The 17,770-nt window shown below is 43.6% G+C and overlaps 1 protein-coding gene across 6 annotated transcripts in view; it reads left to right on the forward strand.

Annotated features, from left to right (window-relative positions):
* The first annotated feature begins 5,324 nt into the window (after window positions 1-5,324).
* Window positions 5,325-17,770, forward strand: part of ALMS1 (ALMS1 centrosome and basal body associated protein) — an 81,910-nt gene continuing 69,464 nt past the window's right edge. For 5 of the 6 annotated variants that reach the window (XR_013545744.1, XM_020807626.3, XM_020807627.3 and 2 more), the window contains exon 1: window positions 5,325-5,612. Coding sequence is in view for 4 of the 6 variants with exons in the window: in XM_020807626.3 (XP_020663285.3) it covers window positions 5,340-5,612 (273 nt within the window). In the remaining 2 variants the exon portion in view is untranslated. Of the gene's footprint in view, window positions 5,613-6,937; window positions 7,007-17,770 lie in introns of those variants that run through there. The other variant, XM_078394441.1, reaches the window with a different exon arrangement.

The raw sequence follows: 17,770 nt of genomic DNA on the forward strand, positions 1-17,770 counted from the left end.
TACATACATACATACATACATACATACATACATACATACATACATACATACATACATACATACATACATACATACATACATACATACATACATACATACATACATACATAATCCGGGAACATTACCATTACAAGACCCCAGGAACAAATTTAGATAAACGTCAATGGATAAAACTTCTAACCGCATTAAACTAAGCATTACACTGTGAGTTTTAAAGGAACCTGTAGGAGAAAAAAGACATCTGATGCTGGTGCCAACACTGTTCCCCCAGTGGCGTTCTGGTGTTTGCTCCTTCAGATTGCTTCTTTCTGCAGTTGAGGCTGGCTTACCAACAGGGGCACTTCGTAGTTGTCTTGAATTACAAATCCCAGGATGGCTAGGGGTGGTGGGATTTGTACTGTAATGCATCTGGAAAGTGCCAGGCGGGGGAACAGTTCCCAAAAGCAGGGGCTTCCCAGCCTTAGGTGACCCAGATGTTCTTGGACTGGAGCTTATTGAGGCAGCATAGCTGGTGGTGAAGGCTCCTGGGAATTGCAGTCCAAGAACATCTGGGTTAACCAAGGCTGAGAATCACTGCCTTAAAGTATGGATCTATGAACCTATGGGACATAGTGGTGCTGCAGGTTAAACCACAGAAGCCTCTGTGCTGCAAGGTCAGAAAACCAGTAGCCGTAAGATCGAATCCACACAATGGATTGAGCTCCCATCACTTGTCCCAGCTCCTGCCAACCTAGCAGTTTGAAAGCATGTAAAAATGTGAGTCGATAAATAAGTACCACCTTGGTGGGAAGGTCACAGTGTTCCGTGTCTAGTCGCGCTGGCCACGTGACCACGGAAACTGTCTTCGGACAAACGCTGGCTCTAAGGCTTGGAAACGGGGATGAGCACCATGCCCTAGAGTCAATCACGACTGGAATAAATGTCAAGGGGAACCTTTACCTTTATGAACCTATACTATTAAGCTTTCTCACTGATCTGCATTTCTCTTCCCTCTTTTCCTTCTAGCAACACTTAATTGTTCACTTTTCTTCAAATACCAGGGACTGTTTGTCTGGATTGTAAAAGGTGAATTAAAAACAATGTCCTTATTTCAGTTAGAGGACACTGATAATAATAATTAAATGCGGGATCCCAATTTATGGTGACATTTTCCAGTGTTTTTCTAGGTAGAGAGTACTCAAAAATGGTTTCCCCTCCCCTTCTTCTGGGGAGCTGGCAACCTGAGACAGTAAAACCACACAGGCTGGTTCTGTTCCAGGTGGAATCCAAATCTCTGGTTCTGCAGCTACCTATAGAACACCAACTCAGTGCAATCCTAAAGTGTAGAGCAAAGACCATCTAATTAAGGATACAGAATTCTTAATTAGAAATATTTTCAGTACCACTGAGCATATGCAGAACATTTTTCTGCACAGATGAATAGCTGAATCCTCTGACTCTCCACCCACAGAGAATCCAAAAGCACAGGTAAAAGTAGAAATCCAATATCATCATGCAAAGAGACGGTAGCGGAGGAGAGAAGATTATTGTTCCATCTCCTGCAGGAACATGGCTTTGCTTGTAAGGGCTGAGTGTTTTTTTTTTTCCAAATACCACACATTTTTCCTTCTCATTTGACTGCAGTTCCTGTTTCTCCTCTAATTCCTCCTCCTCCTCTTGTCATTTCCTTAAAGGCAACTCTAGTGCAAGGGAGAGCCAACCGGAAGCTATGGTGGGAAGTGGATATGAAGAGACGGACAATGCAAAGTAACTTTGGTTCTAAACTGTGGTTGCCCAAGGATGAACCATGGGAAGTTATTCTCAAGAAGCTACCTTCAAAGTTAATTAAAACACTAGATTTGAAAGTACCATTTGAATTTAACCTTGTCTTGGACAGCCTAGAAAAGCATATACTGTATTTTGCTTGTGTAATCTTTATTCTGTAGTCACACAACCCAACAGGATTCCAGCCTATTAATTTCTTCCATAGACCAAAATCTGTTTTCTGCTGGTTTGTATTTTATGCAGTTGTGTTGCTCAAGTTTTTGCAAGACAGATACAGAAAGGAGGGTAAACTGCAGTACTGCAACCAAAACTTTGCTCATGGCCTGGGTTCAATCCCAGATAACCAGCTTCAGGTTGACTCACCCTCCCATCCTTTTGAATTAGATAAATTGAGTAACCAGCTCACTGGGGCAGGGTGCAATGTGCAGCCTGCACAATTAAATTGTAAACTGCTCAGAGAGTGCTTTAAACACTGTAGAGCAGTATATAAGCAGCATGCTTTGCTTTTCTGTTTCGTAAATTATAGGTATTTTGGTCTGTGCCAGCTTCCAAATGCTTTCCTAATGACACTGGCCAATACTTCCTTTGTTCAGCAAATTGCTGGTTAATTGCCCAAATGGTCAACTGATGGAGCAGTGTGACATTTTGGAATAGGCTGGCAAGAACACATCAGGAATACAAGGTGTCTCTTACTGGAAAGCTCACAGATAGTTAGGGATCCATTACTTCACAGGAGTACCTGCTGTTTTCCCCATCTTAAACTCCACGGCTTGTAAGTGTTCACAGAAAAAAAAAAGTGCCACGAAGATGCTAGACGTGTCGAGTGCTGCTTTGTTCGAAAGACACCAGACCCAGTAGCACTGGAATGTCTTCCTGCTTGGAAAAATCAGGAAACATTGTTCTGATGATTCTGCACAATCTCAAGGATTGACTACTGCAATGTTCTGGTCACCAGACTTCAAAAAATACATTGTGGAATTGGAAAAGGGGCAGAAGAAAGCAACTCAAATGATGACTGCGCTGGGGCACTTCCCTGATGAGGAAACGCCACAGCCCTTGGGGCTCTTGAGTCTAGAGACAAGGCACCCGATGCAGGACATGATGGAGACACCTAAAATGATGCAGGGGATGGACCAAGTGGATAGAGGGAAGCTCTTTTCCCTCTCACACAAGGCCAGATGCTGGGAGAGTAAGAACAGACCAAAGAAAAGATTTCTTGACCCAGCATGTGGTTAGTCTGTGGAACTCCTTGGCACAGGATGTGGTGATGACATCTGGCCTAGATGCTTTTAAAAGGGGATTGGACAGATTCCTGGATGAAAAGTCCATCGCAGGTGACAAGCCATGACAGGGATGTATCATCTCCAGCCTTCAAAGGAAGGGGCCTCCAAATGCCAGAGGCAGAGGAGGGGGATCAGGAGACAGAGATCTAGTTGTCTTGGGGGTTCCCACAGGCATCTGGTGGGGGCCACAGTGAGATACAGAAAGCTGGACTAGAGGGGCCCTTGGCCTGACCCAGCAGGGCCCTTCTGATGTTCTTATTATACTGTATTCTTAATATTTGTTCCCTACATAGAGATTCTTTTGAAACTGACCCATAAACTCCGACAGGTAGAGAATGCAGCAGACAGACCAATGTCGAATGTGAAGAAGTAAGAGCACATTTCCCGTTTCTGGTCAGTCAGCACTGGTTGCCTGCATTGTACCGGGCCAGATTCAAGGTGCTGGTTCTTACTTATAATGCCCTTCATGTTTTTGGACCTCAACACTGATCAGAGCGCCTTTCTCTAAAGACATCCACGCCATCCACTTGTTCCTTGCCGTCCATGCTCCTCCGAGTCACTACACGGTGGGAGGTCAGGATCTGGTGGGCTCATCCCTTTGGAATGTATTTCCCTGGGGAAAGCTACGTCTGGACCCCTCCCTTACTTCCTTTAGGAAGTGCCACCAAGTGCTCAAGACTAGGCTATTGACTAAAGCCTTTCAGATCATCCTCTCTTAACATAATATAGCTGATTACTTAATTTTAGACTGCCTGTTCACCATTAGTCTGCTTTTCACTGATTTATTCGATGGCTGTTTTAACGATTATGTGCTGTGTCTGTTTTTCACTCTACTTATGATTTGTTTGATGTTTACTCAATTCTGCCCAGAGTAATGTTTACTACTAATTGGTGTGGCATACAAGTTTAACAAATAAATACTTTTTGAGCTGACACATTCTGCCTGTGCTTCTTTCCCCATTTATTTTATCTTGAAAACAAATAAGGGCGACCGAAGTATTGTAGCTTTTGCGTTTTACATGTTTTACAATTTATTGTAATGACTGAAGTATTGTAGCTTTCTGCATTTTACATGTTTTACAATTTATTGGGTCTCCCTCCCTTTTCCCTTAGCAAGTTGCTCATTCATTTATTCGTTCTTCCATAGGGCCGCCATGAATCAGACGCACATAAAGAGAACTTGGCAGTTCTTCAGCAATAATAACCGGGGGAGAACAAAGCAATGGCTTTTGTTGTTTAGTCGTGTCCGACTCTTGGTGACCCCATGAACCAGAGCACGCCAGGCCCTCCTGTCTTCCACTGCCTCCCGGAGTTGGATCAAATTCATGTTGGTCGCTTTCATGATCCTGTCCAACCAACTTGTCCTCTAATGTCCTCAGGAGAGGCCTTCCTCTCAGTCCCATCATCCTCACAGATGTGTTGGCTGGGGACACAGGAGATGACCTTCTTGGTGGCTGTGCCTTTACTCTGGAACTCCTTGCCACTGGAGGCCAAACTGCCCCCATGTTTGCTGTCCTTCTGCAAGCAGGCCAAGACCTTTCTCTTCAGGCAAGCTTTCCCTCAGTGACTAGCCACCTGAGTGGGGTTTGTAAATGGATGGCGGTGCCTTTTTCCTTTGAATGTGTTTTGGCAATGCTTATGTTTTTTGTTTGATATTTGATCTTTTTTAGTATTTGGATAGTCATTTGTTAGTTTTAATATCACCTTTTAATAATGGAAGAATCCGCCTGAGGTCCTTTTAAGGAGAAAGGCTGGGTAAAAAAATATTTTAAATAAGCATAACCCACAATGGGGGGGAAATGCAAAATTCCTGTGGCATCCATCAGCACCCTCCAAAAGCATCGAGTTTTAATTTCCATCATCCCCCACCTAGCATAGGCCTGGAATATGGGCATTGTAGTTACAACAGAGAAGCAGCTTGTGGGATGCTGTTCCGTACAACTGATTGACGCAGTATTATTTATTACTGAATTTATTTTATTCGACATTTCAAAACAACCCTCTCAGAAAATATTCTCAGAGAAAGAGAAGGCCTGCCAGTCACGCCGGCTTTTAACGCCGCTCATCATCCGGGTCTCTCGCCCGCTCAAAACGGCGCGTAGCCGCTCGCACCGCCCCCTCAGGGCGCCCACCGAATGAGACGCAGAACCGAACCGAAGCTCTTCGACTTCATTGGTCGGCGCCTAACCCCGCCCCTCGGTCCCTTGGCCCCGCCTCCGCCCCTTCCGTCCAACTCCGTCGCGGGGGAGACTTGAATTCTCTCCAACGGTTCTTTCGCTCGCGCCCGCCGGGATGGAGGAGGGGGAAAAGGAGCGGGAGGGCTGGACCGCGCACGCGCCGAAGCCGCCCCGCCCATTTCCCCTCGCCTCCCTTTCTCATTCTCACAGCGAGACCCTAACAACGCAGGGAGCAAAGGGGTCGGTTCGGCGCATGCGCGACCCGCCTCGCCCGCTCTGTGGCTACCTGAGGAGGCGGGCGGCGCGTGAGGAGGGGCTGCGCGACTCCCCGCCTCAGTATTGTCGGACCACCATGGAAGAGGCTCCGAAAGAGAGCCGTCAGAGCTTTGTGAGTATGGAAGACACAGAAAAGAGGCGCAGAACCGACCGGGAGGGGGGGGAAAGAGAGGCTCATGGAGGGGGGGGGCGGGGGTCTTTTCCTATGAGGGTTACGTTTTGGGGTCCCTGAGGGGCGCCTCCCCCTTCCTCACATTCCTACTTAGCATTTATTTCTCTTTTTATATATACAACTTACTTTTTGGACTGCAAGAACCGTGATGGGTGGGTGATTCTGGGAGTTGTAGTCCAACGCCCCCTCCCCACGTTTGCAAGCTTTAAATAGAAAATCTCCCTTCCCCCCCCCCCCCCGTCTTGCCTTGTTAGGATAAAAAGTTCCTTTTCTGGTTCTAAGAAGCTATTCCCCCCTCCTGTAGAGAAGACCCTCTTCCCTGTTGGTTCCTGTCACCAGATGTTCCCCCCCTCCCCAAATCTTGAAAGACCCCTTTTGGGGGGCTGATGGCTTCCCTAAAACAGCCCCCTTTCCCCAGTTGGGGGGTTGCCCTAGATAGAACATCTCCCCCCCAAAAAAGAAAGGCGTTGTGGGATGATGCTATGCTTCTTCTCTTTTTGGATAAGGAATAGGGTGTGTGGACTTTGGGTACCTTATTCTGTGGCCATCATCATCATCATCATCATCATCCCTGGGAGCATTTTGGTGGTGGTGGTTGGGTGGGGGGGAAAGGCTGGCCCTCGTATTGTATTGCTGTATCTCAACAATGAGGTCTGTGTTGAACTTCCATAGCCTCTAGGTTGTCCGATTTTTTTTAAAAAAATGAAACAAACAAATAATATTTATTATTTCTTATTCTCACTTTTTTTTAACTTTGCCTTTTGTGCACTTTTTAACCTGTTGATGTTGAGCGGAGAGACTTTGATAAGTTTGTCCTTGGTTTTGCACCCTGGCGTGCCTTGGAGAGCTTGAGAGCTGTGACTGCTATGTTTCCACAGTTCACATTTCAGCAGCTTTGAAAATTTGCCTCTTTCCCTGAGAAATATCTAAGCCTCGTCTTCGTTTGCATGGTATCTCATCTTAATGCCGTTTTGTGTGAACAGGTTAGTCGTATGGTAGACTAGCTGTTGTTTCTGTATCCCCTGTTTGCAATGTACTAGAGCGCTTGACATTATGTGGGGTTCAATATGGGAATTATTTTTAAAACAATAATTCATGCTTTAAAACAATAATTCATGTCTCAGACAGTATCAACATTTGATGTCTGAGACGGTATCAACATTTGCTGTTACTTTCATTATTTGTGTAATCTTCAGTCACATTTAAAATGGCCTTATCAGCAATTTAAGTTTATTTTATTGCTGGTGTCTGCATTTAACAATCCTTGTGTGATCCTCCCACAATAGCGTATCAGGATTAAGGAGGGGAAGATTCTTGCAGATTTCACCAGACAGGTGAGGGGACATAGGACTGCAGATAAATTGTGAAATATTGTGCAGAAATGTTTTGGAGGGTGTTCATTTTAAAATATATTTATTTTACTACTTATTAGACATGGTTTGATATCAAGATTGAAAGAGGAAAGTTATATGCGTCTTTTCCAGTTCTTGTTAAGCAGTTATGTTACCACATAAATCAACAGAGCAATTTGGGAGTTTTGAGACATGCAAATAATCCCACATGTTTTTGTGAGCTTTCAGACATGCAAACAGTCACATGTGTTTTCTAAAAGTACTATAATGGTTAGTTTTATTTTGTTTTATTTTGTGTTAAACAAACAGCTACAGTAATAACGGTGATCCATGTACACGACTAGTTTGCCGGCTACAGATTTGTTGCTGTGCCTTGGAGTCATTATGTTGTTCTGTACCAGTAGGCAACTTCTTAATTGGCATGCAGAGTTGTAGCTTTCTAGGGAATATCCTTCCTAATTTTCAGCCCCCAGGTACCTCTTTTTCTCAGTCCTGTTTCTATCCTTCTTTTTTTAAAAATGTGAAAATGATCAGAAAGTTCTTTCTGCTTTCAGAAACAAATACCATTCTAGCCTTAAAAAGATGAGGATTCCCTTCCCATTTGAAGAATTGCATCCACCAAATGCTTTTGGAGGCATAATTTTTCATTTTGGGATGTTTTTTCTCAGTTAGGAGGCAGGCTTCGGTGTGGAAGCCTGGCGATGAAAGGAACTGTGTCCCTGTTCTGAATAGGCCATTCAGACCGCAAATATTCTCCAGGGTGGTGTCAATGAATGATGGTGACAATTGTGATATTGGTTTATCCCTTCTCTGTATGTTTGTGATGCTGTAATGTGAAGAGAGAAAATCAGTAGGGTAGAAGTATCTTCTGAGGCATTTAGAATATGAGTGAACAGATTCTTCTTTACAGGGGTAAAATGCTACTGTATGAAGAGTTCACAAGTCCGTCATCTTCTGCTTAAGAGCAGTTGACTGAAATATTTTTCTTAACTTATGCCTGTGGTGCCAAAGGCAGGAGGCTGTTTTCTGAAATTTGAGACTTCTTACTTTTGTCACACAGATTTTCCAACTCCCAAGTATTCCTTTGCATCATATGGAAGCTATGGGAGTGAGTGTCAAGATGAAAAGAAGTCTTTAATTATTGAAAAATCAACTTCCTGCTGGTGATGTCATCCAGCAGCAGTGATTTTCAGAAATTAGAGATCTCCTGCCATCCCATAGCTTTCTTGTGATGAAAGGGATTACTCAAGAGTTGGAAGAAGTCCTTATAACAGAAGTGGGAAGTTTTAAATTAGCAAAAACCATCTCCTGTCATTGGCCTTCTATAGGCAAAAGTTATGGAGTAAGGGTTTGTACTGTAAACTTTTTGCTATCCTCATTTCTTTGTTTAGGGGGAACTGTTGAAAGATCTTACAGATTTATCAAGTAAATCAAGTAGCTCATGTATCTGATGCTGAAAAATAATTGGTACAAGTCAGGATATTATTTTATTTTTCAGATCCTGTTTGCTGCTTGTGTTGTTACTTTGGGTTAAGCATATTTGAAAAAAAAACAGACACTTTGGGTTTTCATTTAGAAATGTTTATGTTTAAATGTAAATTAGTGTTTTTCATTGTAGAATTCTGTAGAAGCTGTCATGTATTTTGCTTGTCCTACAGTAGGGTGGAAGAGGCAGATTTGCTAGGAATGGAAGGAAGGGTAGTTCTTGCATAGAACTATATTGAATGGCAAGTGGTCATCTTATGACTACATGCCAGTAACTTTAGCCCAGTGTGTTTGTTGGAATAAATGGACATTAGAACATGCGTGTGCCAAAATGGCCAAATTTGCATGCCGTGATTAGCCAGGGTTCCTGATAAACCCCTGCTTTTCACTGGCAGCCCTTATGCTGATTTCAGATCACAAGTGCAAGTGACTTGGTAGCACAAGTAGTTTGACATTCTTGGTGGTTGTGCATGGAGGCATCCATGACTTCTTTGTAGAAATGAACATTGTGTTTTTATGACACCAATCTTATTCAAGTGCACTGTCTCTGTGGTGATAATCTGTCTGTAATCTGTTCTCAGACCACAGTGCCAGTGCTCTTGAGTTACTCAGAATACCGCTGACCTTCTGAGAAAACTGCTATCCATTCACAATCTCTCAGACAGTAGCATTGTTCTCTGTCATGATACTCATGCTCTTCATACCAGCTTATCTTCCACAAAGAGTATGGACCATACTAACCTGTCAAGAATATAGTTTGAAATGGAGTGAATTTGAACTTTCCCGTGTTAGATTTGGAGTTGGGAAGGGATCCCTGATTCTAGCAGTGGGTCCAGTGGTCTTGGCATTTGTGATGCTTGTCTGAATAAATGATAAATTTAATATATTCAAATTTGGGTAATTTTGTAAGTCGTCTATGATACATTTTATGTTCCCCAAGTAACAAAATGAGTTTAAATCTAAAAAAAGATGCCTAAAATAAATATTTCACGTTTATTTCAAAATTTCTGTCCCTTTGCCAGTCCAGAACACAACCACCCCGTAGCCTCAAAATGTACATTTCTAGTGAAGGTAGATCTGAATGATGCCGATTACTTCACTTGGATGTAATTACAAACTCTTAGAGTTAATGGTAATCCATGGTATATCATTTAGATGAGTAAATGTAATCTTTGGCAGTTTCCTTTCTTCCCCAGTGTGGACTGAAGCAGATTAGAAGCTTTTACAGTACATTCTTTACTAAACATAATTATATCTGAAGGCAGGCAAACTGTGCCCATGCTTAATTGTCATTTACAGAAACGAAGGAGTGTCAGACTGGTTTGTGTGGTTACCTTGTTTCTACAAAGGGCAGTTAATGTTAACTGCAGTTTAGGTTTGGATTTAACACTAAGTTGTCCTTAATTAACTGTTAAATAACATGGCATGTAGAACTTTCAAAAAATGTGGATGATCATTAATGATCTCTGTAGTTTTCCAGGGGTCTCTTAGGACTTCTTCCCTATAGGAAGCAGGCTTGTGGGATTTTGCCTTCTGTGATCTAATTAGACACCAGGGATGTGAATTACTGCCCTTTGAGAACATTTCTCTGTGCACTCACTCCGATAGATTTGACCAATCAAAAATTGTTGCTATGTTGGTCCTGTTGAATAAGCATATCTGTTTATTACACCGGTAGGTGTTGGTTAATAGTATATTTTATTGGAAAGAAGGCAGCTCATTCCCACCTAAGAACATGCTTGATTTTATTGTTTTGCTGTGTTGACTCAGTTCTTTGGCAGGGCATGTTGATGAATCTTGGCAAACCCAATGAATACCTGGCAACTGGATGCTGTGGAACAGCATAGATTGTGCAATTATAACACCCCTTCTTGTAATCTTGTTTTCTATGTAGCTAACTATTTTATTCTGTCCAGTCAAATAAACACAATGGTTTTTATATTTTTCAACATTGACTGCATATCAGCATCTCTAAGCATTAAAAAACAACAACTGGAATATGTAATTACTGCCTAGTTGCTAGATTTTAAATGACCCTCACCTGGAGCCTCTTATGGAGAAAGGAGTCCTTCTGCCAAGGAGTGAAAAGTTTTATTCCGGTGAAAATGCGTGTTGCACTTGTTGTGTGTACTGAAACTGTTACCTAGAGACCACGGACAACACCGTGTTTCCACATGCTTTGCTGTAAGACAGTGGTTCCCAACCTTTTTTCATTTGTGAACCTTCATATTCGCAAAATGTTTGTAATTAATATGGTTGCTGTTTTTTTTGTGCGTTTTAAGTGTAAATCAACAGCTGAATAATACGATTAAATAGCAATGGAATATTGGTGATTGGTCATGATCCACATTATGTTTTGACTTTTTTGCTGTACTGGCTTTCAATCACTGATCCATATCTGATAATACACAAAACGAAAAATTAATTTAAAACTTAACATGATGATAAAAAGAAGTGACGTACTGAAGACCCTAAAGAACTTGCTCATTGAACACTGCTCCCAGGGCTGACTGAGGTGCCCACTTATACAGTATATATGCTGGTACCGACGCAACAGCCTTTGAATATTTGCGAAGTGGAGGGAAGTGAAAGCTGGGCCTGTGAGGGGTGCACCTCTAAGCATGTATGTTGTAGTGGCATGTTCACAATACATGATCAAGAAAGAGACTCTCCACCATTCACCAGAAAACCCACTCCGTCATAATGTTCAATTGATTGCACAGCTTTTGATTTGTATCTTGTCTTAAACTATTGACATATGTGCCTTTTCCCACCGTTCTGCTTCTTTTTCATGTTCCCGGAAATATCCTGGTTCATACCCTTAGGAGTATGTGTACCCCAGGTTGGGAATAACTGTTGTAAGACCATGATAGAATGTAGCTATCAGTGGACTTTCCCAAAGCATTTGCTTAGTTCCTCCCTTACGATTAGTTTTGGTCCTTCCATTCACTATCACGGGGCACACATAGGCAGAGGGGTTTTTAAAAGAAAAAGAGAAAGAAAGAATTAGACAAAAGAACATATATTTTCCCCGATGGGCCTGTTTCTCTATTACAGGGTTATGTTACATTTTTTCCTGCCATGGACTATTCTAAAAAAATGAGGCTTTAAAATGTATGTAATATTTTGAGATGCACATCTCATGAGAAGAGCAGACTCTGGAAAAGACCCTGATGTTAGGAAAGTGTGAAGGAAAGAGAAGACGACAACAGAGGACGAGATGGTTGGGCAGTGTCACCGAAGCGACCAACATGAATTTGGCCCAACTCCGAGAGGCCGTGGAAGACAGGAGGGTCTGGTGTGCTCTGGTCCACGGGGTCACGAAGAGTCAGACATGACTAAACGACTAAACAACAACAGCAGCAAGCTGAGAATGTATTCCCTTTAGACTTTTGGGGCAGGGAGGGGACTAATGATTTCTCACATATTTACTGTGCTTTGTGTCTTCTTTTCTTGGGGGACTGGGATATAAAGGGAGCTTAGTACAGTATTCCTTTCATTTTTGTCTTGGCAGCTTAGAAAGTATTCACTTTGCTGTTTTCAGTGAACCTTGATCTGCATTCTTGTGTGATTTGTCCAGCTTCAGTGCTGCTTTTTAAAATAACCTGACAAATAGAAAGAGCAGTACTTGAGAATTCAATCAGGTTTTTCTGCCTTTTATATACTGTAGATCATTACTAGCATGAGCTGTGGTTAGTGAGACCAGGGAATATGGTGTTGGCTTTGCAGTCAGAAATACTCTCCTGAGATGCATTGTTCCACCTACTGTGGGGAGTGAAAGAATCCTGTCTCTGCAGCTCCACTCATCAGCAGGACCAGTAACCCTCATTAGTGCATATGCACCAATACTGTCATCCACTCCAGAAGTGAAAGACAAATTCTATGACGATCTGGCAGCTGCTATCAAAAAAGTCCCTGAAAGAGAGGCACTGTTCATTCTTGGAGACTTTAACGCTAGAGTTGGTGCTGATCATAATTCTTGGCCCACTTGTCTAGGCCGTTTTGGCATTGGAAAGATGAATGAAAATGGCCAGCGCTTGCTGGAGCTTTGCTGCCATTATGGTCTTTGCGTCAGCAACACATTCTTTAACACGAAGCTGCAACACAGAGTTTCCTGGAGACATCCAAGATCCAAGCATTGGCATCAGCTCGATCTAATCCTCACTAGACGTTCCAGCCTTCCTAGTATTACGATCACACGCAGTTACCAGAGTGCTGATTGTGATACTGATCACTCCCTGGTGTGTAGTAGAGTCAAACTGCGAACAAAGAGAGTATATCACACGAAAAAGGAAGGAAGACCACGTATTGACATCAGCAAGACTCGCGATCAAAGAAAAGTGAAAGAATTTGCCCAAGCACTTGAGGAAGCCCTTCCAGGTCCGGCTACTGCAAATGCACCTGAACGATGGGAACACTTCAAGAACACTGTCTATAACACCGCCTTGTCCACCTTTGGCAAGAAGACCCAAAAGGTGGCTGACTGGTTCGAAGCCCATTCAGAGGAGTTAATGCCAGCCATCGAGGTTAAGAGAAGAGCACTAGCAGCATACAAAGCCTGTCCTAGCGAGTACAACTTGCAAGCCCTTCGAGCTGCTCGCAGCCAAGTCCAACAGGCTGCCAGGAGATGCTCCAACGACTATTGGCTCCAGCTCAGCTCTCATATACAGTTAGCAGCGGACACAGGTAACATCAAAGGAATGTATGACGGTATCAAGCAGGCCTTAGGTCCAATACAGAAGAAATCTGCTCCCTTGAAGTCTGCTACAGGTGTGCCCATCCAGGACCGAGCACAGCAGATGGAACGCTGGGTACAGCACTACTCTGAGCTATATTCCAGAGAGAATGTAGTAACCGAAGAAGCATTAAATAACATTGAGTGCCTACCTGTCTTGGAAGAGCTGGACAGCGAACCAACCCTAGCAGAAATAAAAGCGGCCTTGGACTCCCTCGCCTCCGGCAAGGCACCTGGAAAGGATAACATCCCTGCTGAAGTGCTGAAATGCTGTAAGGAGATCATCACCACTGAACTGTACGAAATCTTTTGTCTCTGCTGGAGGGAAGGTGGAGTACCACAGGACATGAAGGATGCAAACATTGTCACATTGTACAAGAACAAAGGAGACAGGGGTGACTGCAATAACTACCGTGGCATCTCTCTTCTTAGCGTTGTAGGGAAGCTGCTTGCCCGTGTTGTTCTGAAGAGGCTCCAGGTGCTTGCAGACAGAGTCTATCCAGAATCACAGTGCGGATTTCGAGCTAATAGATCCACCACTGACATGGTATTCTCCCTCCGACAGCTGCAGGAGAAATGCAGGGAACAACAACAGCCGCTCTTAGTGGCCTTCATAGACCTTACAAAAGCATTTGATCTGGTTAGCAGGGATGGCCTTTTTAAAATACTTCCCAAGATTGGATGTCCACCTCGTCTCCTTAACATCATCAGATCTTTCCATGAGGGAATGAAAGGCACTGTAGTTTTTGACGGCTCAACATCAGACCCCTTTGACATCCGAAGCGGAGTGAAACAGGGCTGTGTCCTCGCACCAACACTTTTTGGGATCTTTTTTTGCTGTCATGCTGAAGCATGCCTTTGGAACTGCAACCGAGGGTGTCTATCTCCGGACTAGATCAGACGGAAAGCTCTTTAATCTCTCCAGATTGAGAGCGAAGACCAAAGTCCAACTGAAATGCATGCGGGACTTCCTCTTCGCAGATGATGCAGCCATCGTTGCCCACTCTGCTGAAGACCTCCAACAACTCATGAATCGTTTCAGCAAGGCCTGCCAAGACTTTGGACTAACAATCAGCCTGAAGAAAACACAAGTCATGGGCCAGGGCGTGGACTCACCTCCTTCCATTACCATCTCTACACAAGAATTGGAGGTTGTTCATGACTTTGTGTACCTTGGCTCAACCATCTCTGACACCCTCTCTCTGGATGTCGAGCTGGATAAACGCATTGGCAAAGCAGCCACCATGTTCTCTAGACTCACAAAGAGAGTATGGCTCAATAAGAAGCTGACGACACATACAAAGATCCAAGTCTATAGAGCCTGTGTCCTAAGCACACTCCTGTACTGCAGCGAGTCCTGGACCCTTTGTGCCCGGCAGGAGAGGAAGCTGAACACGTTCCATATGCGTTGCCTCCGACGGATTTTTGGCATCACCTGGCAGGACAAAGTCCCAAACAGAGTAGTCCTAGAACGAGCTGGAATTTTCAGCATGAATACATTGCTGAAACAGCGACGTCTACGTTGGCTTGGGCACGTCGTGAGAATGGCTGATGGTCGGATTCCAAAGGACCTCCTGTATGGAGAATTAGTGCAGGGAAATCGCCCCAGAGGGAGACCACAGCTGCGATACAAGGACGTCTGCAAGCGAGATCTGAAGGCCTTAGGAATAGACCTCAACAGATGGGAAACCCTGACATCTGAGCGTTCAGCCTGGAGGCAGGCACTGCATCGTGGCCTCTCCCAATTTGAAGCGACCCTTGCCCAGCAGGCCGAGGCAAAGAGGAAATCACAAAAGCAGCAAAACCAGGGAGCTGGACAGGGGACAGATTGGATTTGTCTTCAGTGTGGAAGGGATTGTCACTCTCGAATTGGCCTCCTCAGCCACACTAGACGCTGTTCCAAGTCCTCCATACAGAGCACGCTACCATAGTCTTTCGAGACTGAAGGATGCCTAACGAATATTTTAATGAGGAAAACTAATTGCCTTCCTTCTCCTAGTATTTCAAAATCTGATAAAATTTGATTCCTTTTAAATTAGTTACGCACATGTCCCTGGAGAAAGTTCATTAATTTGAGGTTCTAGTCTATTAGTAATAGTTGCTGAAAGCTGCTGAGATAAATATTTTTCTACTCAGTATCTGCACAACATGGCATAACTTCCTGGACATTTGTATTCCTTCTGTGTTGCTCATTCATTTCCATATCCCCACCAGCACAACTTTGCTTTTTGGCAACTAGTCATATTAATATGTTGTTGCTGTCAGCTTCCTCCAGTTGCTAACATGCAGACTCTGAATTTCTCGTTAATTAGCTATCTTTTGATATATGAGCTGTTCTGTTTAGTTTTTCTTACTGTCATCTATTTCTTCAGTTTTCTCCAAAACAAAATTGTTTGTACTTAATGCATATCCATATATGGAAAACTGGCAGTTAAATGTTAATGTGAGGTCTAGCAGTATGAAGAATGAATCTAATACTGTATCTTGAAGGCATGTCTGACCCACTGATAGGGGGAAGATCTTTCTTATATTGTGTTTCCCTTCCTTCCCAAACAAGAGGAAGATAATTCCTTGAATGGGCGAACACTTTGCAGTATGTCCTAGCAATGCGTTGTGTGCATTTTTGGTTCAGCATGGAGACTTTCTATCAGGTTGTATCATCATATGAAATGATGTGATGATTTGTGAAAGGTGTCAGGATGAGGCAAATGGAATATTGTAGGTGGCTCAGTCTTTATGACAGCTTTATGGTAGTTGAGGTTCGGACAGGATGTGAGTCTCTTACCAGTCATTGGGTCTGGGGTGAGGGGTGGAGAGAGCAGTCTCCTATCTTGGTGCATGCTGCTGTCCATCCATGGGCTTATGGATATTTGGATTCTCTCTCTGTTGTTTATATGATCCAGCCCCATTTATCCTTTCCAGGGAGAGTTATAGCTGAGACAAGTTCTGAGACTGCTGTCTTCTGTCTCTTTCTGTTGCTTAATTCGGAAATTATGCTTATGAAGGACCGCCTCCTTCCATATGAGCCTACCCGGCAGTTAAGATCTAGCCAGGAGGCCCTTTTGAAAGAGCCATCTCTCAAGGAGGTAAGAGGGATGGCTTGTAGAGAAAGGGCCTTCTCGGCAGCTGCCCCCAGACTATGGAACGCCCTCCCGACTGAAACTCGTCTGGCGCCGACGTTGATGACATTTCGGCGCCAGGTCAAAACCTTCCTGTTCCAGAAGGCTTTTAATTGAAATAACATCAACTGTGGGTCCTGATGATGGCAATTTTAATTGTATTTTAATTGTATTTTAATCATTTTATCTTTTATTGTATTGAATTATAATTGTTGTAAGCCACCCAGAGACCTCTGGGTAGAGTGGGCGGCATATAAATTAAATTAAATTTTAAAAAAATTCTCCTTCCCTGGCCCCATTGATTCTGTCAACAGAGTCAATTCAGTAAATTCATCTGTGGGTACTCAATGGAGTACCCACAAAGGCTTGTGGTGCAGTAGTTAAACTGCAGTACTGCAGTGGAGACTCTGCTCATGACCTGAGTTCAATTCCAGGCTCAGGTAGACAGCTCAGGGTTCACTCAGTGTTCCACCTTTCCAAGGTCAGTAAATTGAATACCCAGCTCATAGAGGTGGGGGTGGTAGTGTGTAACTTGCATAATCAAATTGTAAACTGCATAGAGAGCTTTAAGCAATATGGGGCAATAGATAAGCAGCATGCTTTGCTTTGAAGTCAGAGAATCATAGAATAATGAAGTTGGAAGAGGCTTGTAAGGTCATCAGACAGCCAGAGAAAAGCAGCGCGTGCTGACACCAGTGAGTGGGGGAGCCGGCCAGGGTGGGGTGGGGGTTAGTGCTGCACCGATGAACTGGCACAGACCTCTGAACTGAACTTTGTGCCCATCTCTATCTGATAGGATCCACTAGAGCCTACTCGCTACATGATTGCCAGTTTGTAGCAATCACTTTGGAAGGAATTATTAAATGATGTAATTACAGTAGTTACTATAAGAAGATACAGCTTCCCACTTGTGGCGCCCCATCTTTTCTGTTTCTTATGCTCTCCTCCATACTTTGTGTCTCTTCTCTTTCTGTCGGTCATTTGGGTTCTTTTCCTTTTTGGTGGTGCTGGTGTTGAACAAACATTAGAAGAACTCTTGTTTTGATTTCTTCCTGCCAGAGTGTGGTTGTTGGGCTTTTCGCAGTCCTCTTTGCTTGCTTCTGTTTTGGGAAACGATGGAACGTGGCTGCCTAGGTGCAAAGAGGTAGAAAATGCTGTCTGTAGCCATGGAAGAAGCTGTTCTTGTGAGCAACACCAGCACAGCTCCCTCTTTGGCCTTCACCTCCTAGCAGCTCATGGACATTTAAAATGTTAAGAGCTCTGCTTTCTCTAAATAATTTCCGTTTGAAACGGGATGCCTCAGGGCATGCGTTTATTTGTCCCAAGGCAGCATTCTTTGGTAGAACTGCTGTAGCAGCATCCTTTCTGTCACAAGGAATGGCACTTTTATTCCTCATTATGTCAGTG

The sequence above is a fragment of the Pogona vitticeps genome, chromosome 5, assembly GCF_051106095.1.
Source record: "Pogona vitticeps strain Pit_001003342236 chromosome 5, PviZW2.1, whole genome shotgun sequence".
Lineage (NCBI taxonomy): Eukaryota > Metazoa > Chordata > Lepidosauria > Squamata > Agamidae > Pogona > Pogona vitticeps.